This window comes from Carettochelys insculpta, chromosome 4, assembly GCF_033958435.1.
Source record: "Carettochelys insculpta isolate YL-2023 chromosome 4, ASM3395843v1, whole genome shotgun sequence".
NCBI lineage: Eukaryota > Metazoa > Chordata > Testudines > Carettochelyidae > Carettochelys > Carettochelys insculpta.
The window spans coordinates 5,246,324-5,271,578 of NC_134140.1; the positions used below are offsets into that span (position 1 = coordinate 5,246,324).

The 25,255-nt window shown below is 42.7% G+C and overlaps 1 protein-coding gene across 4 annotated transcripts in view; it reads right to left on the reverse strand.

Moving 5' to 3' along the window:
- The window catches only part of SFXN5 (sideroflexin 5), a 208,032-nt gene that overhangs the window by 170,048 nt on the left and 12,729 nt on the right, over window positions 1-25,255 (reverse strand). For all 4 annotated transcript variants that reach the window (XM_074992204.1, XM_074992205.1, XM_074992208.1 and 1 more), the window contains exon 2: window positions 5,796-5,864. In XM_074992204.1, coding sequence (XP_074848305.1) covers window positions 5,796-5,864 — 69 coding nt within the window. The remainder of the gene's footprint in view (window positions 1-5,795; window positions 5,865-25,255) is intronic.

Below are 25,255 nucleotides of genomic sequence, written 5' to 3' on the forward strand. Positions count from 1 at the left end.
CTGTGACATCCTCTTGTCAGTGAACAGCTGCGGTCAAAAGAACTCAATAAAGCGTATAAGGAACAAACTGGAGAATAACATGGAGATTATTGTAATGTCATTACATAAATCCATAATGCAGTTTTACACTGTCTGCAGTAACATCTACCCTATTCCAAAAAAAGGCATTGCAGAATTAGAGAGGTTTCAGAAATGGGCGATGGGGATGATTAGAGGCATGAAAAAGCTCTCAAAGGAAGAGAGGTGAGGGCCCTTAAAAGTAGATTGGGATGGAGTAGATGAGAAATTAGAAGAACCAGAAAAGACAAATATACAAAATAATGATTGGTCTTGAGAAGTTAATACAACTTCTGCTTCTATGGTCTCATGAAGTAATAACAAGGGACATTCAATAAAAATGAAAGGCAATGAATTAAAAAATGAAATTGTTTTTCAGAGACAGCATATTTACTCTGTGGAACTCTCTGCCACATGATGTCAGAGAGGCCAAAAACTCAGAGTGATTCAAAGAATGACTGTATAGTTCTGTGTATAAGACTACCCAGAGTTATAGCAGTTAACACTTAAAAAGAGAGCTTTGCTGCTTCAGGGTTCAAGCTCATATCGAATTCCAAGAGATAGGAGGAAACCTTAATCATGAGGAGAACAGAGTGCGTTCCTACTCAAAGTTTTTGTCTTCCCATGCCCTTATTAACAAAGGAAAAAGTTCCTACTAAGAACTTCTGCATAAGGCTGATAAAGGAAATTAAACTATGAAATTTGCAAAGAATATATAACAAGAAGTCTTGTGACACCTTATAGACTAACAGATATTTTGGAGCATAAGCTTTTGTTGGCAGAGACCTGCTTCATCAGATGCATGAGTGGGGGTTGGTTTCAGAGGGGTCTTTAAAGAATGGGGTCCCAGTAACAGGGAGGGCCAGAGCTGACAAGGTCTGTTCAGCAAGGTGGAAATGGCCTAGTATCAACAGTACTTATCAAAAGAGGAAAAAACAAGTCAGATCAGACAGGGGGATGTGAGCCTTTGTCAGAGTCTAATGGGGAGATATTAGCACCCATAGCAGAGAAACTGCCTTTGTAAGCTGTGAGCCTCTCCCAGTCTCTGTTTAATTCATGGTTAACGGAGTCAAATTTGCAAATAAATTGCAGCTCAGAGATTTCTCTCTCGATTTGATTTTTGAAATTTTTTTGTTTCTGGACTGTCACCCTTAAATCTGCCACTGAGTATCCAGGGAGATTGAAGTGTTCCCCCAAAGGCTTCTGTACATTACCGTTCCTGATGTCTGATTTATGTCCATTTATTCTTTTACAGAGAGACTGTCCAGTTTGGCCAATGTAAATTGCAGCGGGGCATTGCTGGCACATGATGGCAAATATTATATTAGAAGATGTGCAGGTAAAGGAGCCCCGATGGTAAGGCTGATACTACGTCCTGTGATATCATCACTGGTGTAGGTATGTGAGCAGAGGTGGCAGCGAGGACCATTGCAGGGGCTGGTTCCAGGCCTAGAGTCTCTTGTTTGTGATTTGTAGTGGCTAGTGAGGATTTGTTTAAGGTTGGCAGGCTGTCTATAGGTGAGGACAGGCCTGCCTCCCTAGGTCTGTGAGAGTGAAAGATCATTGTTCAGGATGGGTTGCAGATCACTGATGATGTGCTGGAGAGACCTTAGGTGGGGGCTGTATGTGATGGTCAGTGGTGTTCTCTTGTTTTCCTTGCGAGGCTTGTCTTGTAGTAGGTGGCTTCTGGGTACCCGTCTGGTTCTATCAATCTGTTTCCTCACTTCCTTAGGTGGGTATTGTAGTTTGAGGAAAACTTGGTAAAGGTCTTGTAGATGTTTGTCTCTGTCTGATGGATCAGAGCAAATAAGGTTGTACCTTAGTGCCTGGCTGTAAACAATGGATTGTGTAGTATGCCCTGGATGGAAGCTGGAGGCATGTAGATAAGCATAGCGGTCCGTGGGTTTTTGGTATAAGGTGGTATTTATGTGACCATCGCTTATCTGCACAGTAGTGTCCAGTGAATTTCTTGTGTGGACTGGTCCAGGCTAAGGTTGATGGTGGGGTGGAAACTGTTGAAATCACGGTGGAACTCTTTCAGAGCCTCCTTCCCATGGGCCCAGATGATGAAGATGTCATCAATGTAGCGCAGACAGAGGAGGGACGCTAGGGGATGAGAACTGCGAAAGCACTGTTCCAGGTCAGCCATAAAAATGTTGGCATACCGTGGGGCCATGTGGGTGCCCAAAACAGTGCCACTGATTTGAAGGTATAATTTGTCCCCAAATCTGAAATAGTTGTGGATGAGGACAAAGTTACAAAGCTCTGCCACCATGTGTGCCTCGGTCTCATCAGGAATAATGTTCCTAACAGCTTGGAGTCCATCTCCTTGTGGGATATTGGTGTAAAGGGCCTCTACATCCATGGTGGCCAGGATGGCATTTTCAGGAAGGTCACCAATGGATTGTAGTCTCCTGAGGAAGTCGGTGGTATCTCAAAGAAAGCTAGGGGTGCTGGTAGCATACTACCAACTACACCATCAGGGGCTCCTTTACCTGCACAGCTACTTATATAAAATATGCCATCATGTGCCAGCAATGCCCCACTGCAATCTACATTGGCCAAACTGGACAATCTCTCTGTAAAAGAATAAATGGACATAAATCAGACATCAGGAATGGTAATGTACAGAAGCCTGTGGGAGAGCACTTTAATCTCCCTGGACACTCAGTGGCAGATTTATGGGTGACAGTCCAGAAACAAAAATATTTCAAAAATCAAATGGAGAGAGAAATCTCTGAGCTGCAATTTATTTGCAAATTTGACTCCATTAACCATGGATTAAAACAGAGACTGGGAGAGGCTCACAGTTTACAAAGGCAGTTTCTCTGCTATGGGTGCTAATATCTCCCCATTAGACTCTGACAAAGGCTCACATCCCCCTGTCTGATCCATCTTGTTTTTTCCTCTTTTGATAAGTACTGTTGATACTAGGCCATTTCTACCTTGCTGAATAGACCTTGTCAACTCTGGCCCTCCCTCTTACTGGGACCCCACTCTTTAAACACTCCTCTGAAACCACCCCCCTACTCATGCATCTGATGAAGTGGGTCTTTGCCCACAAAAGCTTATGCTCCAAAATATCTGTTAGTCTATAAGGTGCCACAAGACAACTTGCTGTTCTTGAAGCTACAGGCTAACACGGCTATCTCAAAGAATATACAGTAATCCATGGTAGATTTCCCCTCCTAGAGTATGCATTACTTTGCATTTATCAATAGTGAGTTTAATATTAAAGAACAACACAATCAAGCCTTAACATGTAAAGGTTGAAACTCTCTAATCCGCAACTCTCTCGTCCGGCAACATCCGTAATTCTGTATAATTTTAGTTAGCTGGATGACCACTTATCATGGGTGTGGCCAAGTTTCCTGGGGCTCCATTAAGTTTGTTTCCAGATACCAGTCCTGGCTCTCAGTGTTCTGTGCTGTTATGTAGCTGTTATTTATCCCTAAATGTCTTCTAAGAGCCCAGAAAGCAGTGCAAGTGTTGGTAATGCTGCTAGACAGTACTGACCTCCCGTGGTCCAGCAAATTCTCTCGTCTGGCACTGGTCAGGTCTGGAGGGTGCTGGATTAGAGAGGTTTAACCTCTAGTAATTTTTCTATTTTTATGTGCATGCTCTTATTGTCTTTCAATAAACACCAATTCAAGCGTCAGTGAAAGCCCCTGAATTCACAGGTAACTATCATGCTTTATATCTTAGTAGTTTGATGACTCACAGGCATCCTCATGAGACTGTATGCCTCTCTCTTGCTAGTATGATTTCTTCAGGCTGCGTTCCACACTATAGGATACCGTCTTTTGAAAACTGTATTTCATATTTCATCCAAACTTGCATTTTTTTAAGTGAAGCTAAAAACTTCGATTTTATGGCATGAGAACAACTGTTTTATTCTCTTTAGATTCCTGTCCAAGAGAACTGAGGAGAACTCAGGCAAATAATCCATTACCTTAGCTCTATCTTTTTGAATGAAACTGGTCGATTCTGGAAAAAATGGAGATATTTTTAAAACTTGGCTGGGCATGTTTTCAGTGTGGTATGTAGAGAACAGGATCTACATTGCCACTGATATTAATGGATGGCTAAGCACCCAGTGCTCTCTGTAGTGCATTGAAATCAAGTTCACATCTGTGGTTGCATTTGCCATTCACAAAAATAGTGTGAATTTTCTATCATATCATTCCCTAGAGCAGAAGCATGCGGCATTTTTAAGATTTACCAACTACAATATATTTTTTGGGGGAAAATAATCTTTAAACCTAGAACTTCTATGAAATATTAAATGCAAAAATGTTAATGTCAAGCTTAATGCAAAAATTACATGCAAACAAATCAGGTAAATTAGAGTGTTGTTGTTATCACAGTAAAGTCTCTCTGTAAATATGCCAGCTTCCTACTTAGAAGATGTGCTTGCTGCCCTGTGCTTACTCAAAGTTATATCTTCTAACTTTAACGGCATATCATCTTTTTACAACCTTTTATGACTTGGGTGTACATCAGAACGCCAACCCTGCTGTACAGTGAGGACTGAGCTATTTTTATTCTGGCTCCTGCAACATCAGCAGAATTGTTAACTAATCTGCAACTGCAGAAACTTTATTTCACACAGCAATGCACAAGCCAGAAACGACCCAGGTTCACCTTTACAACCTGGCTGAATTTGTGGAACTGTCAGTTAGAAAACACTAAAGGGCTGGATCTACACTACCTCCCTACTTCAAAGGGAGAATGGTAAGTAGGGTGTCGGGAGACTATTAATAAAGTGCTGCGCTGCATATGCAGCACTTCATTAAGCTAATTCTCCCCAGCAGCAGTTTCCAAGTGTTAAACTTTGAAGTGCTGGCTTGCGTGTAGCCGCAGCTAACCTGCCGGTACTTCAAAGTGCCTCGGCAACTTTACTCCTCAAAGGGTGCATTTACTCAAAGAGGAGTAAAGGCACTTCAAAGTTGCCCAGGCACTTCAAAGTGTTAAACTTCGAAGTGCTGGCTCGCATGTAGCCACAGCTAACCCACCGGTTCTTCGAAGTTGTCGCGGGAGGGAGAATTAGCTTAACGAAGTGCTACATATGCAGCACAGCACTTCATTAATAATCTCCTGACATCCTACTTACCATCCTCCCTTCAAAGTAGGGAGGTAGTGTAGATACGGCCAAGGTGTTTCACTGTGAACTAAATATCACCCTAAAATACAGAGATGATCAGCAAGGAATTTTGTAATTCTACTACTCAAGAGTCACAAATACACTTTCATGTTTCCCCAGCAACCTTGAAAGTGATCTCTAACAGATTTTTTTTTAAATTGGACTTTGTGCCCTTTATTGCTCCTCCAACATGCAAAAGCTTGAAAAGTTTTTGTTTAATTTGTTTGGGGGAGTTTTTCCTCTTAGAAATGCCAGGAATGTCAAGTCTGGCCTTCCCTTTTCACTAAAGAATCTCTGAGATCTCTTGGGAATATTTACTGGGAGTTCTTCTACTTTAATTGAAAGGACAGGGGAAACCGACTCTGAATTTCATGATTTTTGTGCTATTACTGCCTCATCCTGAATGGCTGAAAGCACCTTCAACTCTCGCTGAAGTCAAAAGGAACTGAGTTTGCTTTGCACTTGACAGAATTGGGCCCTCAAAGCAATGCTCATGTTACATTAGTGGACTCTTGCACTCAAGCATTTCTCTCTTTTAAACCACATCTAGCAAATAAACAGTATTTTCAGAGATTACAAAAAGTAAACCTATTACCTCGGTAACAAAGAGAGTGCGTGGGTCAATGATGTCCAAGAAGTGCTTGAATCGGCCATAAAATGAAGTCTGGAGAAGAGAAAGAGAGACCATTAGACATGATGCTCCTTTGTGAAGCAGAAAGGTAGTTTACTGTTATTTCCTTTGGGAACCATATAATAAATAGGAACACTATACACTAAAGAGCTGACAAGATATCTCTTCTTTTTAAGCTCTCCACAGTGGACAAGGAGATCAACCAAATTGAGGCTTTCAGGCTCTGAAAAAGTGCATGGATCCCAGATTAAATGGCACTTTGTCATCAAAATGCAATTTGTTTGCCACAACAAAACAGAAATATTTTTCAAAATTTAAGGAGGGGAAAAATGTTTCCTACAAATCGCCCAAGAGTTTGTAACCAGATTCCAGCATACCGAAGTGTTGTGCTAGCACATGAGAACTTGGAAGTGAAACAGTTGTGCCCAACGTCATTATCCAAACTGGCCATCTGAAAAGTAAATTAGATAATCTAATTTTCAGTAATCTCAAGTGACTCAGAAACATGTTTAAAGGGTTTTTTGTTGTTTGTTTCTAATGTGAGCTTTAACCTGATAGTACTGGGTGCTTTACAATACACGCACAACTTTTGCCTGGAAGGTCTTACACTGCATGAAGAAATCTACAGTGGTTTTGCTGATGCGAAGTGCCAGATCAGTACGTATAAGGATTGAAATGTTTTTTGATTAATGAAGGCCAGGAGTGACAAGCTTTTCCTAACAGATTACCATCTTGGTACCTTGCTATTTTAGATGACTGCAGGTAAATTTTAACTGAGCATTATTTTATGTTTCTCACTACCACACTCTCTCGGACTACAAATAATTAATAGTAGATGTTTATATTATGGTGGTGCTCAAAAGCCCCAGCTGCAATTAGAGGTCTTTCTGATGGATGCAACACTTAAACCCAAAGTGTTTATAATTTAAAGGACAGAAAGAACAAAAAATCTCAGGAAAGTGGATACAACATTCCAACAAATGAATATGGTGAAGAATTGGCATGGCTTTGTTAGTTCCATACACTGCAATTCTCCTGCCCTCTCCTCTGACTCCGTCCAGTGCAGAGAGACACCATTTAGTCTACAGGAGAAAGCAGTTTTCCATGGACAAAGATTATAGAGTGAAATGGACTTTGAACACTCATTACTAGTCACTTGTGCTCTGCAGCGGATGTCACCGAGGAGCACTTGTATGCAAAGAACACAGCGTGCATTGAATAATTTGGCAGCTCCTAATGCTAGTAGTCAGGAGCACTGGGACAATTTGTGCAGCAGAGGTACTGAGAGCCACTGAACCAAACGGCAAGCCCTGTATATAACGGAAATCGCTTCAAGCCCGGGGGTGCAACAGCTCCCTCATACCGCTAGTTCCAATACCTACGGTGGTAGTTGAACTGAATACAGTGTGATGCTCCAGTTTCCCCTACTACCGCCCCCAAGGGGTGCCAGCTGGAACTGGGGCACTGCTGGGTCCTCTGTTTAAAACAATCTGGGTTCCCTTTCACATGGTGATGTTGTGACAAGCTGCAAAGTTTGCCCTCACACAAACATTCACAGGCAGGGCCCACACCCAGCTGTGCTCATGAATGCTCTGCCAATCACTGCAAGAGCCAACAATAGAGAGGCTCCTGCCAAAAATACCTCCCAGCTCCTCAGCCTAGGATCAGAGCTATAGCGCCCTGGCCTGGTCAAAAGCCTGACCATTATGAATTTATTATCCAGTCTGCCCCTCCCTCCATGTGCAGGGGACCGTGCATAAGCCTTTGTTAACTAAGTTGAGGTGTTCCTCGCACTTCAAGAAAACCACACTGTTTAAGGTAAAATAAAATACAAAAACAGGTTTATTAACTCCAGAAAGATAGATTTGAAACGGATAATAAACATGTCAAAGATTGTTACCTCAGAAATAAATAAAATGGCAGTCTAAGTCTTATACAGGAGATAGGAGTGAATCAAGCCGCATCTCACCCTATTAGACAATACCAACATCAAGTTTCCATAAACAGAAGAGAAATTCCTTCAGCCTGAGATCAGCATTTCCCCCACTTCGGTCTTTGTTCCTCAGGAGTTTGGAGGTGCTCTCTTGTGTGGAGAGTGAGGCTAACTGGTGATGTCACATCCCCCTTTTATAACTTCCTCCACACAGTAGGAACCCCTTTATTCGAAGCCAAGTTCCCAGCCCCGTTTGTGGAAAAATACTCAGATGTCAAAATGGAGAACAGAAGCACAGAGATCTAGTCATATAGCCACATACTTCAATGAGTCATTACCCATAGGTTGACCAAAGCATCTCCAGGATAGCTCATCAGATGAAGACAAGCTTTCCCCATGGCTCTATTAATGGGCCCTTCTACTTAAATAGACCATTCAGAGCGCCTGCAGATGGCAGATGTATGTTACCTACCTGCAAGCACATCTGAAATACAAATACATAGTCAACACTCTTAACTCCATCTACAAAAATACATTCATACAAATAGGATAATCATACTCAGCAAACCATAACTTTTCCATAGACATTTCATGTGGTATATCTTATACAAAATATATCATAATCATATTACTATGGTGAATATGACATGCAGAGTGTCACATACAGTATAATGAAAACCCTGTTAAAAGGATGGGCTGTCATTTAAACCATTTCTCAACCTACAGCCCAATCAGCACAGAACTGTGGCCCATGTAAGATCCTCAGCAATACAGAGGTAGTATTAGATGCAGACCACACACATATATGAGGACCACAATAGTAAACAGGCTGAGAACCATCACTTTAAATGTTCAAGGGTTGTCTGGTCCTGCATCCTGCGTACAGAGTTCTGTAGGGAAGTGTGCAATTTGCGTCATCAGCAATTTGCAGGCAGACAGCAGTGTATGGAGTGGTGAGCTGTTTTGGCCACCGACTGTTTTCTCTCTCTCTTTTTGGGTTCTTGTCCATTGTTATCCTAAGAAAAAAGAAGCATGTTGCAATTTCTAGCCAAAGTATTCTATGTTTTATCTTACTTCTCTGCTTGTATGCTGAGAAACATCCTTTGCTTTAAAGGAGATAGTCAACGACTCATCAAAGTGCAACCTGGGCAGACAGACTGCAAACTTCCAGCCTTCTGTCCACAGCTTTTAAACCATCCAGGAATCCAAAGGAACAGGAAAAAAGGAAAAGGTGTAGTTGGCTCCTGAGCTTGGCAGGGCTGGTAGATGCCTATAGCTCAGGTGGCCTGACACTTTCCATTTTAAGATGCTGTTTTCAGTGGTTCATAAATTTGCCAACTTTAGACTGTTTGGATGGATGTTTTCCACAACAGATGTATGCCTCAGACTGATTAACAGTCCAGCAGTTTTTTACTACAAGGCTAGGGGAAACAGGTTGTTTAAAACACGTTTTAAAATCCTAGAGGCGTTCAGTCAGGAGCTCTAGTACAGGTCCAACCTCCCTAGTCCAGCACCCTCAGGACCCAAATGGCCCTGGACAAAATTCTGAGGAGTAAAGGGACTTTGAAGGAGCGCGGGGCACTTTGAAATACCCGCGGCTGACACATGGCTACACACAACCTGGCACTTTGAAGTTTTGCACTTTGAAGCTGCCGTGGGGGAGATTTAGCCTAATAAAGTGCTGCATATGCACCGCAGCACTTCATTGGTAATCTCCCAACACCCTAATTACCATGACCCCTTTGAAGTTCGGAACTAATCTAGACACAACCACAGACAGCTAAGTTCTCTAGAAGTTCCATCTGCCCTAGGCCTGCTCCAGCCAGGGCCCAAAGGACTGAACACAACTTTCCCACGTAACTGCATGTCCCATCTGCTAAGGGGTACAATGGTGCTAAGCACAGGAAAGGAGAGCAGGAAAAACTGTCTCTTCTGTGCTCTAGCGTCCTAAACTAAGTGAGAACTGTGTTCTGAACACAAATTGCTATAAATCATGTAATCAAAGAGCGTGTTGTAAGACACATGGATGAGAGGCTCAAACTATGATTGCACAGGCAACATTAATTCTAATGCTTCCTAATTTCAGAATGCCTAGACTTTGCAACCTTGACTTTATTTTAAAGTCTACATAGGTTCTTATACACCCTGATCACTACAATACGAGTGCTTTGCAGGAGTGGATTAATTGACATAACATCTGTTGTGTGTGGTGTTGATCCACACACACGCTGCCTTACCCTGAAGATTCCCAACTCTGTGGTTTTCTCGCCATTGCCCTCCTTTTTGTTTTTTCAAACAAAGAGCAACAGAAACAGTGCAAAGAGCCACAAGGTAGTGAGAGTCAAACAAGATCAGGGAAAGGATCTGGACCTGACATCTCCTTAGCCTCGCAGTTTGTGTCAGTTACACCTGTGCAACACAAAAAGTGACAAGCTACTAGATTAGAATGGTCATGTCTTATATACACTTCGTGAAGTTGTAACGAGGCTACACAATGTCCAAATATGGGGGAGAATCAGTCCCTTCTGTACTTGTTAGTAGTGGGCCTTAACCATGAACACTCGTCACCTAATAAATCTGTTAGTCTTTAAGGTGCTACACGACTGCTTGTTTTTTGCATCAGCCAGTACTGAGTATTGTTGTGGAATACATGGTTTTACTGTATATTAAAGTCCAAGGGACAAAAATTCTGTGTCTATAGGAAGACAGCAGAATACTCTCTCACAGATTAGCTTCCTTTATTCCAAAACTGATCTATTGGCCTGATTATGCTTCACATAAGCAGCAACATCCTAATGGACAGGTCCTCAAATTCTGGAGGCTTCAGGCCCATCTGCTTGCAGGTCACTCCTGTCAGAGGACCCCAACCTGAATAATCCCTAATCTATATTTAACATAAGGAACAAAAATGCAGCACAGCACAGCTGTAGCAACCCTCCTTATTATACTGCATGTTGTAGAACTGTGTTCTCTTACATTATTTGGGGAAGGAGGGGTGTATGTGCTGGTGAGCCAGCGTTAAGCAGAAATCTCCACAGCCGTTGAAGGTAGATTTGCCTTCCAGCAGACAGGCTGGGGGCTCTCCAACTTTATGGAGCTGCCACAATCTAAAGCAAGGGCCGGGGGGGAAAAAATCAAAGCTTGATGGCCGCATGTGGCTTTTTTTACACGTCAAGTGTGGCGCACAGAGCCCCCTGTGCCCTGCCCCGCTCCACCTACCAAACTGGGGGTGCAGGGGTGGGAGAGAGAGAAGGAGCTAGGGCGTCTGTCCTGCCGTGGGATGGTGCCTTCTGAACAACTCAAGACTTCATCCCCACTAGGCAGGCCTCCAGGAACTCAAGGATTCAGCGGGAGCAGAACAGGACTGAAGCCCGGAAACCCCGCTCCCTGCAGGGCTGAAGCCCAGAGTCCTGGCATGCATGCCCCAGCTCTCAAACTTCAGACTCGTCTTATGTAGCTCAGAGAGTCAGAAAGTCCAGCCACCCCAATCTCTAGAAAAAGCCTATTGCTCTTCCTAGCTTTCCAGAGCATAATCCCAGAGGGAATCACGCTGCCCTTTGTCTTCTGACCTGCTCCCGTGCCACCCTGTCCCCCCACAGTCCTGAAAGGACTCAAGTGCTCTGGATTGGGAACCGGTTAGAACTAATGCTGACACAAGAATCATCGAGTCCTATTGGCACTGCCCTGGAGTTTGACAGGGGATGAAGTTAAACCAGCAGTGGGCAATAACTGGCCTGCGAGATGGACACAGTTCACCAGAGTTCACCCCGGTGGACAGACATCAGGCTATTTACCTGCTCCTCCACAGGTATGGCCTCTTGAAGCCCCTGTTGGCCACAGATCGCCAATGGGAGCTGCGAGAGGTGATGTACTGGTCCATGCCACTTCCTGCAGTTCCCATTGGCCAGGAATGGTGATCTGTGACTAACGAGAGCTCCAAGTGGCCATACTGCAGAGATGCAGGTAAATAAAGCACCTCACTCTGGAGAACCACCTCTACATTATTGCCCATCCCTGAGCTACACAGAGCCCCACTCCCAAAACACACAGACATGGCAGTAGATCAGATGCTCTCCCGCTGACAGATGACTGATCATCTGTGTGGTTTTTCCTGATCCTTTTATTTCCTCTTCTGAAAGACATGAAGGGGAGAACCCAGCCCATGTCTTCTCTGGCCAAAGGCTTCTCCATGTCCACGTGTTCTCTCCTGTCCTGGGCTAAGGCTGGAAGCAGAGACTGAGAGCTAGTTTACACTGGAACATTGCAGCTTGTGGCCCACTGGAACTCCACCTGCGGCCCCACAAACTTCCTGGCTGCCTCCCTTCTCCACAAGCCTCTTATGAACCATGGCACCAGTCCAGCCCCACACTTTCTACTCTTCTTTGTCCCTCCCTCCCAGCACTTTTGGAGCACAAAAATCACCTGATTCACTCTCCATCCTGCTCCTCATCCTTCCCCCCAGAGCTGCAACACCTCAAATCACCTGTTCGCAGCTGTTCCAGCTCTGGGAGTGGTGGGGGAGGAGTGGGAATAGCGCACAAATCAGATGATTTGTGGGAGGGAAGGGGAGGAACAAGATATTCTGGTGCCCCAGTGCATGAGGGGAGCTGCTGTGGCCCACTGAGGTGAAGGTGGCCCACTCATGCAGCCAAGTCATGACTCATGGTTGCCCATTGCTGCTCTATACCGATGGGAACGAACTTGCCCCTTGACATAGTAAGCCTACCTCCACAACAGCAGAGTCCATGCCAGCATCTAAGTCACTGTAACTCAAAGCATGACTTATTCATACCCCTCAGTGACATAAATTACCTCAGCATCATCTGTAGTAGTGCAGATAAGCCTTAATGATCATGAATTTCCCCATTATGTGGGGAGGTGAGTTTCCAACCAATAGGATCAGACACAGTTTTGTGGAAATTAATCTTTCCTAATAGAGTAGTGCATTTAAGAGCTGTGGGTACTGGCCACATTTGCACACAGACGCTAATTTCAATCACATCCCACGTCAGCGCCTCGTTAGAGCTAGGGATAGTCATGCGCTGCAAGTACAAGGTATGGTTATTAGCAAACATTTCACTCTGCTGTCTCTAAACCAAATTTCTTCAACCAACACAACAGCACTAAACCTCATTCACTCCCACGTCCAGGCCAAGTTTTTAAAGAGCAGCTTTGTTAATCAAGCATCTGAAAAAAAAATTGTAATCAGTGAAAAACACTTCCTCCTCTCGCCTGTTTCTCTCCTTCTTTCACACACAAGCTTGGCTCTCTCACAAACCACCAAAATGCATCAAAATTATATTTTTTCATAAAAATAAAACTTGGCTTTGGGCAGAAAATTGTCAGACACGTACAAGAAAATAATCTGTTGAGCAAAAGTCAACATGGTTTCTGTAAAGGGAAATCATGTCTTACTAATCTATTAGAATTCTTTGAAGGGGTTAACAAACATGCATACAAGGGAAATCCAGTAGATATAGTATATTTAGATTCCCAGAAAGCCTTTGACAAAGTCACTCACCAAAGGCTCTTGCATAAATTAGGTTGTCACGGGATAAGAGGGAAGATCCTTTCATGGACTGAGAACTGGTTAAAAGACAGGAAACAAACGGTAGGAATAAATGGTAAATCTTCTGAATGGAGAAGGGTAACGAGTGGTGTTCCCCCAGGGTCAGTCCTAGAATCAATCCTATTCAACTTATTTATAAATGATCTAGAGAAAGGTGTAAGTAGTGAGGTGGTAACGTTTGCAAATGATACTAGACTGTTCAAAATAGTCAGGATGAAAGCAAACTGTGAAGAACTTCAAAAAGATCTCACCAAACTGAGTGATTTGGCAACAAAAGGACAAATGAAATTTAATGTTGATAAGTGTAAAGTAATGCGCATTGGAAAAAATAACCCCAAGTGTACATTCAATATGATGGGGGCTAATTTAGCTACAACTAATCAGGAAACAGATCTTGGGGTTATCGTGGATAGCTCTCTGAAAACATCCACACTGTGTGCAGCAACAGTCAAAAAGCAAACAGGATATTAGGAATTATTAAAAAGGAATAGAAAACAGGACAAAGAATATTTAAAGTGCTCCTTTATAAAACTATGGGTATGCCCACATCTTGAACACTGAGTACAGATGTGGTCTCACCTCAAAAAAATATTTTGGCATTAGAAAAGGTTCAAAAAAGGGCAACTAAAATGATGAGGGGTTTGGAATGGGTCCCATATGAGGAAAGGTTAAACAGACTAGGACTTTTCAGTTTAGAAAAGGGGAGACTGAGGGGGGACATGGTAGATGTATATAAAATTATGAGCAGTGTGGAAAGAGCAAATAAAGAAAAGTTATTTACTTGTTCCCATAATAAAAGAACTAGAGGACACCAAATGAAATTAATGGGTAGCAGGTTTAAATCAATAAAAGAAAATTCTTTTTCACATAGTGCACAGTCAACCTGTGGAACTCCTTGCCAGAGGAGGCTGTGAAGGCTATGTCTATAAGGCTGTATGTACACTAGAAAAATAACTTTGAAGTTGCTTACTTCAAACTACAACTTTGAAGCAAGCAACTTTGAAGCTGAGTGTCTACACACACCCTACTCCGTTCCCAGGAATGGTGAAAGGACTTCAAAGTTGGGTGCTCTACTTTGAAGGGGAAAATGTGTGTAGACTTTCTGTTGGCTACTTCAAAGTTAGTTCCTAGTGTAGACACACCTAAGAGTTCAAAGGAGAGCTACATAAATTCATGGAGGTTAGGTCCATAAAAGGCTATTACCCAGGGGTTAGGAATGGTGTCCCTGGCCTCTGTTTGTCAGAGGCTGGAGACAGATGGCAGGAAACAAGTCGCTTGATCATTGTCTTTGGTCCACCCCCTCTGAGGTACCTGGCACTGGCCACTGGGTGTTGGGCTAGATGGACCTTTGGTCTGACCCAGTTACGGCCATTCTTATGTTCATATGTAGAGAAGCAACATGAGAAGAAGCATGGTGCTGGTCAGGTTAGAGGACAGGAATTTGAATTCCCAGTCCTAAATCCTATAGCCAAATTGGGTGGATACAAATCAATCATTTTTTAAAAAATAAAAGTAAAAAATATCCAATTGTTTTTAAATCTTCTAAATACTAAAGTTCTCATTTAAAAATCACAGTTACAATTAAATCTGTTCACAAACATGCTACACCTCCATTTACAAAAATGAATTAATGGCTCTCGTCTGGACAGCCTCGCTACCAGCTCTTGCTTCTTGAAAATGATGGTCTTTCAATTTTTTGTTACTCAGCAGAATAAAATAACAGGTGCAAAGGCACACATGGGCTGAATAGGCTTGTTTTTGTTCTGTGCTTATGTGGTAGTGCACAGGGCTACTCATGGCAGAGTAGTTAAGCTATTGTCTTAAAAACCGAGACATCATGTACAGGGAAGGACTGAGGCAGCACAGAAAGGAACAGTGGAATGGACTGGAAAGAAAAAGGGAAAACATTATTCACTATGCACACACACAGCTTCCTATATTGCCCCCCAGTTTTGCCACCAAAAAACTGTCATGGCTTCTGAGCATAAGACAGTCCCTATCTGGGGAATATTTTCAGTCCATGGATAAAAAGGAAAACGTTATCAAGTGTAGGCAGCACAAAAAGTTGATGCAGAGCCTAGCTGAAAGAATTAAACACAAGGGAAACTGCTTACTGGTAGAAAATGATGTGGATGAAGATGTTCCAGGTTGTTTTCAGACATATTGACAACCGGTTAGTAACTTAAATAATTCACTTTTCAGTGCATCATTCTTCAAGACTTTCTCTATGCCCTTTAGAATAAGTGTGATTTAACAAGTAAATTCCCAAGCTGTTTCCTACATTGGATGTTGCTAAGTTTATCTTAGCTAATTCTTGTGGCTTGTTTAATTAGTTAAATAGGTTTAGAATCTGTCACCCAAGCATTCAGTACAGAAAGTTGCAGCAAGAGAATTCTAGAGTTGCCAGATGCCACTGTTATTTTCTTATTTTATATTGCATAATATAAACCATCATGGCCACAGACTATAATGGTCATGCCCATAAGTCTATTTCCTATTTTACTTCAGCATAACTCAGCTTTTCCAAGAGAACCCCATTCTGTACGTGTTTTCTCAGGGAAAAAAGAAAAAGAAAAAAGAAAAAACCACAGACATGCCAGAGAGTTCAATGAGACTGACTTACTTACTTCAAAATTGAGTGCTTTCTAAGTGCAGTGAGTTGTGGCTTTTTTGGTAATTTGGAATTGAATCTGCATCCTTGCTGAAACCAATGTAAATGATTAACTAACTAATAGAGCGACAAAAACACCTATTCAGAATAATTTTTTGATTTTGTTTCAGGATCCCATTTAAACATAAGGGACCTATACTATCTAACTGCAAAAATGTCTGAAGCACCCATTAGCACTGTTAACAACAGTGCTGCAGTTAAACACGCTTCAGCAATAAAGTAGCAAGCAAGCAAAAGATTTCAATCAGCCAGTGAAACCACCACAACGGATAGGTTTGTAGTAAAAAACCGAAAACACCAACAAGACAGCATTGTTGAAAAATTGATTCATTTATGCCACAAATTCTCCTTTTCACATTGTTAACAATAAACATCTTCCTCTACGTGGTTGAGGCCTAACAACCAGGCTGCACTGCACCTGAAAGAGCAGACATTGGCGGAACACTGATGGACACAGTGTATGAACAGAAAACTGAGTAGTGCACAAGAAATAGGGAGAGGAAATTTGCCAGTTTAAGCTGTGCTGCGTGGACCAATGTACAACATGATTCAGTAATATGTGCCTGTGTGATAATAGAAGATGGGGTTGCAGATCTTTCAGAAGCAAAAGATGCATTAGGAAATGCCCACACAACAGAATATTTAAAAGAAGCGTCAGTGAAAGCTGTAATAAACTGTGAACAAAAATTCAACCGTCACGTGCGCAGTTTTGTCACAGACAATGCTGCAAACATGGCAAAGATGAGATGACACTCAGAAGAATGGGAAGCATGTTCCTTAATAACATATGGTCACGGTGCCCGTTTAATACATCTTTGCACATCTTCTGCAGGAATAAAGAAAGTGTTGAAATCACAAAATACTTCCATAACCACCTTTTGCTTCAGCTTCACTGAAGAAAGCAGGAAGATCCAAACTAGCTCTACTTCAAAATGTTCCACAGAATTCTGTGTTTGATTGTTTTGAACGATTTATTAAGAACCAGCATATTCTCATAAAACGCTGTGAAGAAAACCATGATTAAATACATGGAAGTATCTCATCCAGAGTATCTAACTATCACATTAAAGAGGAATGTAGAGGATATGCTCAGCATATTGAAGCCTATTATCCACAGCACTACACAAACTTGAGAGAAATTGCTGTTGCATTGCTGACAGTGTCAAAATTTGGAAGGCCCTTCAAGAGACACTGAGGAAAGAAATACCCCACCAGAAAGTTAAACTGCAGGTAAGAAAGAAGCAAATGAATCAAATGTTAAGTCCAGCTCATTTTCTTGCTAACACCATTAACCCCAAAAACAAAGATAGATACCTAACTTCTGAAGATGCTGCTGCTGTTATGGCATGGGCCTCCCTAGATCACTCATCTGTTATACCAGTCATCATAAATTTCAGAGCTGGAGAGGAACCATTTAATCAGTATGGCTGCATCTACACCAGCAAGTTCTTTTGAAATATTTTTTGAAAGAAGGGGCTCTTTCGAAATACCCAGCGGAGTACACACAAAAAGAGTTCTTTAGAAATTAAATCAAAAGAAGGCTATGCCCCTTTTGAAAGCACTCTTCCTCTCCCATTTCACGAAAAACATCTTTGTTTGAAAGAAAATGCAGACACATCCTGGGCCCTTTTTTTGAAAGGGAAGTCCTCATGGCACCTGATTTTGCAATCCCTGGCTGGTTCTTTTGAAAGAGTGGGGGCTGTGTGGATGCTCTCTTTCAGAAGAGCAGATCAGTCTTTTGATCTGTTTTTGCGTGTGGATGCACTCTTTTGAAAAAAAGCTCTTTAGGAAAAGATCTTCTGGAAAGACTTTTTATTAAAGATTGCTGAAGTGCAGACAGAATCACAGAATCATAGGGCTGGAAGGGACCTCAGGAGGTCATCTGAGACGTATCCTACATGTTTACTGATGATATTTTGAACATCACAGCACTAAAATGGTGAAAATCATTAGCCAAGCACCTGGAAACAGAGTCCCTTCAATTGCTAAGCCAGCTTTTCACAACAGTAGCTTCTTCTACAGACACAGATAGAATATTTTGTTTGGTATTATCCACTCAAAGCTAGGAAATCAACTGGAGTTGAAAAAACAAGAAAACTTATATTTCTGTTTCTGTCTATGAATCAAAATGACAGCGTAAGGGAAGAAGAAGAGAGCAAGTTGTAGAAGTTCTAAGGACATGGTGTGTTTAGTGTTCAGAGGACCTTGTCACAGTTAATATTTCAAAATTAAAAAAAAAAATGAGTTTAAGGACAGTCATCAGCCAGCAGCTCAGGAGACTGCTGCAACTGCGAATGTGAAACATTTATGTAACAGTTAAGATTCAGTTTAATAAAATACAAGTGCTATTGTATTTGTGCGTGTGATTTAGCTCTTAGCATTCCTAATGCTGCATTGGCAGCTTGACACAGGTAATGAATTCGATGTACTATTTCCAAACTTAATAAAAATAAAGTTATCTGAAAAATTACACGAAATATAAACTCTTAGATGTTCTAAAATGCTATAATGAGTTGTAAATTAATGTAGTTTAGTGACCATATTTGCATTGTTGTTTAAGAAATGTGAAGTAGTATCACTAGGAAACTTGATTTAAATCAGTGATTTTTTCTTTGTGATTTATATCAATAAATTAAATTGCCTTGATTTAAATCAATCCTGCCCTGTGGCCAAATGCTTGGGGGGGGGGGGGGCGGAATAAAAACACTTCACTTCTCCATGCCTCAGTTCCCCCATGTTTAATATGAAGATAATTCCTTTCTTCTACACAGAGTGTTTGGAGGTTGAATTCACTTATACTTGATGGCAGTTGTTACACAGTGCTTAGAGTGGTCTGGAAAAAAAGGGAGAGGTCTAGCAATCCAGAAGCAGCAACTCTGTTAAGACAGTACTTAAAGTGCTGCAGAAGCTCTGGGTCATCGCTGGAAACATGTTGCTTTTATGAGCAGCTGCATGGGATTCTAGGGAGTGACCCAACCACTGAACTCAAAGAGTCTGTGGATATCTGCAAAGAGACTCCCAAGGAGTCCTCTGGCAACGGCAAGGAGGACGTGCCTGCTGAGGAAGAGGATGACAACAATGGTCAGCAGGTGAACGGAGCAGCTGATCTCACTGACAGCCCGGAACTTTTTGTAACACTGGATCTCATCCCCTCCTCCCAGGATGTTTCGCAGACCTTGATGATGGGGAGGGCACTGCTGGCGAGTTCTCATTTTGAATCATGCTCCAAAGAGGGCTATGGCAATTGGGTGTGATACATGGCGGATACTGTACCTACGCAGCCAGGGGCTCCCAGAACGACTTGTTAATGTGTCTGGGGATGGAGCACCAATCTTCCTTGCACATCTCCATAAACCTCTCAGACGGGTACTCCAATTCTTCTCACAAGGTTTTTTGGGAAGCCTGCCTTATTCCAAACTCCTTGATAGGATACCTTTCTGTGCCAAGCCACCAATAAATAATCTGGAGTTATGGCACCCAGTGCAGCATAACAACCAGCCTTATGCCCACTTTCAATCAGCATCCATTCCTTACCAACGTTTGTTAGTCTAAGATGACTAATATATTTTTGCAACTTAGAGGAAGTAGGGGAAGGAGCATTAAGCTACTATGTGATAACACAAGCTCTCTGCCATGCCTGGCCCACCCAAACTTCTCTCACTGGGCTGCAGGACGAAGGGAAATTTCACTGTCCCAGCCAAAATGGGGGAAGAAAACATGTGATGACCAAAGACAGCCAGGCACACATGATGACCACCATTGCCATGGCCTCTAACCACCTCCCCTGCATTCCACTTGCAGTATGCACAGCTGCAAAAACTGCTTTTGCAGTCACAGGCTTGAACGCATGCCCCCAGTCTGTGCCTTACCATAGCTGGAAGCAACAGAGTCAAGCAGGTCCCTTAAGATCTCTGTGTAGTAGCTGCTGCACAGAGGATGCTTAACAGTCAGAATATGTCCTTTCATGGAATACCTCCCCATTGTCTTTCAAAAATGTTCATTCATGAGGTTCCTTTGCATATTGTTAAACTTATTTACAGTAAATGTTATCTCCTTAGTGCCTAGCTTACCCTTATGCTTTGTTGCAGTGTGCTCAACTGTGGTATTTTTGACCACTACTGCCCCCACCTCCAGCTGTTAGACTGGCACAGATCTGCAGCAGAAAACAAATGAGGGAAGACATATTCATAGAGCACACTGAAACCACTACATAGAGAGGGCAAAGTTAAATGCATGGAGGAGAAAAATGTTGGGGGAGAGGCGGGTTGATCGGGAAGAAAGGAAAGTGGATCATGACGCAAGGAGAGAGCACACCGAGTGTGAAATGGAGATCCAGAAGGAGACGTTGCAGATGAGGACACAGCAAACAGTATTGTGGTAGCCTCGTACAGGAGCACAGAGCCCCACTGCAGACCACATGTTCTCCTCACCATGCTCCCTAATGTCCCCCATCAGCACCCTAGCATGTGCTAGGGGAGAGAGGGAGTCAAGGGCAGCACTGCATTCAACTCCCAGGAATGCTTCTGAGAGCTGAAGGCTGACTTTCCCCCACATGTGATGACAAAATGACCTTGCTTACCCACCTCCAAATCCCCTACCATGAACACAGGCACAAATCTTCGAAACACCCATATTTCGAAGATTACTAATGAGGCGCTGAATTGAATGTTCAGTGCCTCATTAGCATTGGGACGCTTCTGGCCACAGCGCTTCAAAAGCGCCACTTTCAAAAGCACACGGCTCGGTGCAGCTACACGGGGGGTCCTTTTTGAAAGGACCCGCACCTTTTGAAATCCCCTTATTCCAATCAGTGAGCAGAATAAAGGGATTTCGAAAGGTGTGGGGTCCTTTAGAAAAGGATGCCTGTGTAGCCGCACTGAGCCGCGCGTTTTCGAGGCACCGTGGCTGGAAGCATCCTAATGTTAATGGGGTGTAATCTTCTAAATGGCCATTAGCATGGCTATTTCGAAGACTAGTGCCCGGATAGGCACACCCTTAGCGTCCCCTGACTACAAATGATTAAGGTCAAAAAAGTGTCCTTATTGCTTGTGTTGCACAGGGCTGGGGGCATGGAAGAGGGTGTGGTTTACAGGCAAGCACCCGTCATTCAGGGTGGACTCCATAAGAGCAACAGACATGACTATCATGTCACTGTCTCGTCATTCACAAAATTGTTTTTCAAAGCCACCCTGATTAGCAAAGCCACTTGTTGTGCTTTTTTTATTGCCCTGGTGACTGGCTGCTCATAATTACTGATCAGGTGATCTGCCTCTGCCCTCCAGCCTGGCATGAAAGTTTCCCCATTGCTCTCACATAAATTATGAAGCATATATCAGGTTGCCACCAGGAGGGGAATGTTGCCTTCACTGACATCTAACCAAGTCAGGAGGCTCCTGAACCTGGCCTTTCAATGTAAAAATGCACATTCTACCACCATTCTGCACTTGCTCAGCCTGTAGTTGAACTGCTTCTTGTTGTGTTTCAGGCTGCCTGTGTATGGCTTCACGAGCCAATGGAGCAAGGGGTCAGCTAGATCATCCAGAATCACTACTGGCATCTCCAATGGTGATTTTCTGGTCTGGGAAACAAGTCCCATTCTGCATCTTTCTAAACAGAGTTCCTAAAGATGTGTGCGTCATGCACCTTTCCTGACCATCCCACATAGATGTTGGTAAAATGACCCTTGCAATCCACCAACACCTGCAACACCATGGAGAAGTATCCCTTGCAGTTTAGGTACTCTCTGGCAAGGTGGTCTGGTGCCAAAGTAGGGATGTGCATTCCACCTATTGCCTCGCCACTGTTGGGAACCCCACAATGGCAAAACCATCCGTTACGTCCTACACAGTTCTCAGAGTCACTATCTTTCATAGCTGAATAGTACCGATTGCCTTGGCTACCTGGAATACACCAGCCCCCTCTGTAGACATGCGCACACTGAACTGATTGCCCACTGAACGGTAGCCGTCTGGCATTGCAAGCTTCCATAGAGCTATTGCCACACACTTCTAAACTGTCAGAGCACATCTCATTTCGGTATTGCAGCTCTTCAAGGCAGGGGAAAGCAGTTCGCAAAGTTCCATGAAAGTGGCCCAAAACATGCATGATTGTCCTATAACTACAGAACAATACAATCCCTCCAGTCTGAGAACTGGTGCTCCACTGTGTACAAAGCATCAAGTGCAGACAAAATCTTCCTATTCCTCTTCTCCAGTGTCTCACGTTCATGTGTGTCTGTGTCCTGCTCGAGTCTTCTTCGCTCTCATGGCTGCTTAGGCTACGCACATACCACAGCACAAAATGTGAGGTGCTCACAATACATGACATGACATGACAGTTTTAAGCTGTACAGGTGCACTATGGGATGCTGACAACACACACCCACAACCAACCATCAGACACTAGGACAGAAACCCCCAGTGCAACAGAGCAGCAGGATAGCTACCTACAGTGCACTGCTAACAAAATTGAAGCTGGCAATGCCAATGGGGACACACACTGTCAACTTGATGTGCCAGTGTGGACATGCACCCTTTGTAAAATCATGTGCTAAAAATTAACCTCAAATATGACCAAATTTTGTAGTGTAGACATACTCTTAGGGTATTGATCTCTTCCCGAAGCTGTAGATAGCCAGCTCAGATGACTCTGTGGCTGCTCAAGTTGTCCCAAGAAGCATGAGACTAAGGTTTTGTGCACACTTTAAAGTGCAGCCACTGCATGAGCACGGGGAGAGAGATCTCCCAGAGTTTTATGTAAACCACCTCCAAGACGGGAATAACTACCAGTGTTGGAATTGTAGCTTTCAGCACCGCTGCCTGGTTCACACTGGCACTTCATAGCACTGTAGCCTGTTGTGCTGGAGGGGGGCTGTTCTTTCACACCCAGAGCAAGAAAGTGACTGTGTTGTAAAGTACCAGTGTAGACTTAGCCTAAGGTCTTGCTTACATGGTGAGCTAATTCATGAAAAGCCTGGGAGTAAATCTATAATATACTGGCTCACCATGCAGTAATACTTTATGTAGCCTGGGTGGTGAACTCGTGCACTGTAGATTCACACTCTGGCTTACCATGCAGTAAGTCATCATGCAAACACAGCCTTTTATTGACAAGACTTCACTGCCAGCATCCTCCAACCTGAGGGCAGAAGTAAAACAGACAGCAATCACATAAGATTCATTCTGCTGCTACTTGGGATAGCTAGGGCAGGATCCATTGCTCCTAGACCTTAATAGTCATTTTCTCATCTTTCATATCAGCATCTGGTTGGTAGGTTTAGTCTCTTAGGATTTATCAGATAAGTGGTTCAGTGGAAGCAACTAAAGATATATCTATTTATAAGCATCTGTGCTCATATCAAAATGCTGGAGCCCATCCTGCTTCCAATCCTGAGGCAGTTCAAATGCTGATCTAAATTTTGTATGCCAAGCCCATCACTATTACTTAGTGTGCCTTTTCAAACAGAACTATTTGTAGCAAACACAGCCCTATATTGAATAAGAGACCAGATGCACAAATTCAAGTGTATGCCTAGAGCACTGAGTTACTCCAGGAACATCAAAGTGATAAATAAGTAGCCAAGAAGTTACAGGGAATTTTGCAGATTGGCTACCACAGATCGGCAAAGCAGGTTTTCAAAGAGAGTCTCATAGGCATTTTTGGAAATAGAAAAGGTTCAGAGCCACAAAAGCTAATAGAGCTAGGAAGCTTCAAACCAAAGAACTCCTAAACACCTTTGTTTTTAATTATACATTGACATTTAACACTGCTTACTTGCCATATAGCATTCACTGAATGATGCAACACTTTGCCATCACTTTTATTCAAATTAAACAAGACACTGCATCTCATAAAGAAAACAATGCCACTTTTCAGTCACTTATTAAGGTCTTGCAGTGGAAACCTTTGAGCAGCTAAAGCTTAAAGAGACCTTAAGTCAAAAGAGACCTTTGGCTGCAGTTGGGTGGTAAGTGTGGTATTAATTTGATAGGACTCACAGACATAGGTCATAGCTGAGAGTTACACCTGTTTAGTTCACCTTGTAAATAGGTTCGGTGGTCAAATTAATTCCAACAGCAGTACTTTTAAACTATGTTGCACATTTTATTGCATTCAGTATGACATTGCATTCCATATTCTTTATGAAAATGTGCTTACAACAGAAAACAGCATAACTAAGAAATGCTTTATGCAAGATAGCTCACGTGAAGTATCATTGGAAAAGTAATGATGTACCAAATGTGATTATCCTATTTGTATGCCTGTATCATTTTTAAATCTGAAGTTAAGAATATTGACTATATATCTGCATTTCAACAGTACTACATTGGGTGATGCCCACTACCAACACCACAGATACAACAATGGAAAAGTAAGACAAGCTGAATTCCTTCAGCAAGGGCAAATGGATTATCAAAAGGCTGGGCCTTCCTGCAGATGCTGTACACTACCACCGAGTCATGGATGCTGTGATACTACAGAGTCAGGTGACCTGGTCAACTGATACTAACTTCCAACCTGGACTGTTCAACTTTTCCTTTGGGAGGTGGGGGAAGCAAAACAAAGGAATCTCATCTTTGGAAATTCTATATGAGGCAGGGGAAGAAAACACTCAAGGTCTTCCATCTGTTTCTCCTCTACTTCCCCACCCAAAGAGATGCTAGAGAACACCTGGAAACCAAGGACTAGAACACAGGAGGGAGAAGGGAGAACTGCTCGACCCAGGTTGCAAGGAAATCTGAGTCTACCTAAAACAGCATCTAGATCACGGGTCAGCAACCCCCGACACAGGTGCAAAAAGTGGAACCCAAGCCAATTTTCATCAGCACTTGAGGCGAGAGCATAGCCCCACCCTTCCTCCCCCAAGAACCTGAGAATTTGCCCAAAGCCATGCGCCTGTGGATTAACAAAAGACCAGCTAACGCTACCAACCATCAACTAAATGGCAAAAATCTGCATCTTAATTTATTTATAAATAAAGCTGTTGTAAGTAGGACTTTTAGTGACTTTAAAAAGTACCATCAATACTTGGACCATACACAGACATCAAAAAGTGAAATTTTGACACACTGGCTTGGAAAGTTGCCGACTCCTGATCTAGAGAGAGGAATTATTATTTGTAAGCAATTTCTTTTCTGAATCTAGATTAGTTTGCATACTTTCTTTTCTTAATACACTTTGTTCTATTTGTTACCTCTTTAACCACTTAAAATCCACCTTTTGTAGTCAATCATCTTATTTCACGTTCATTA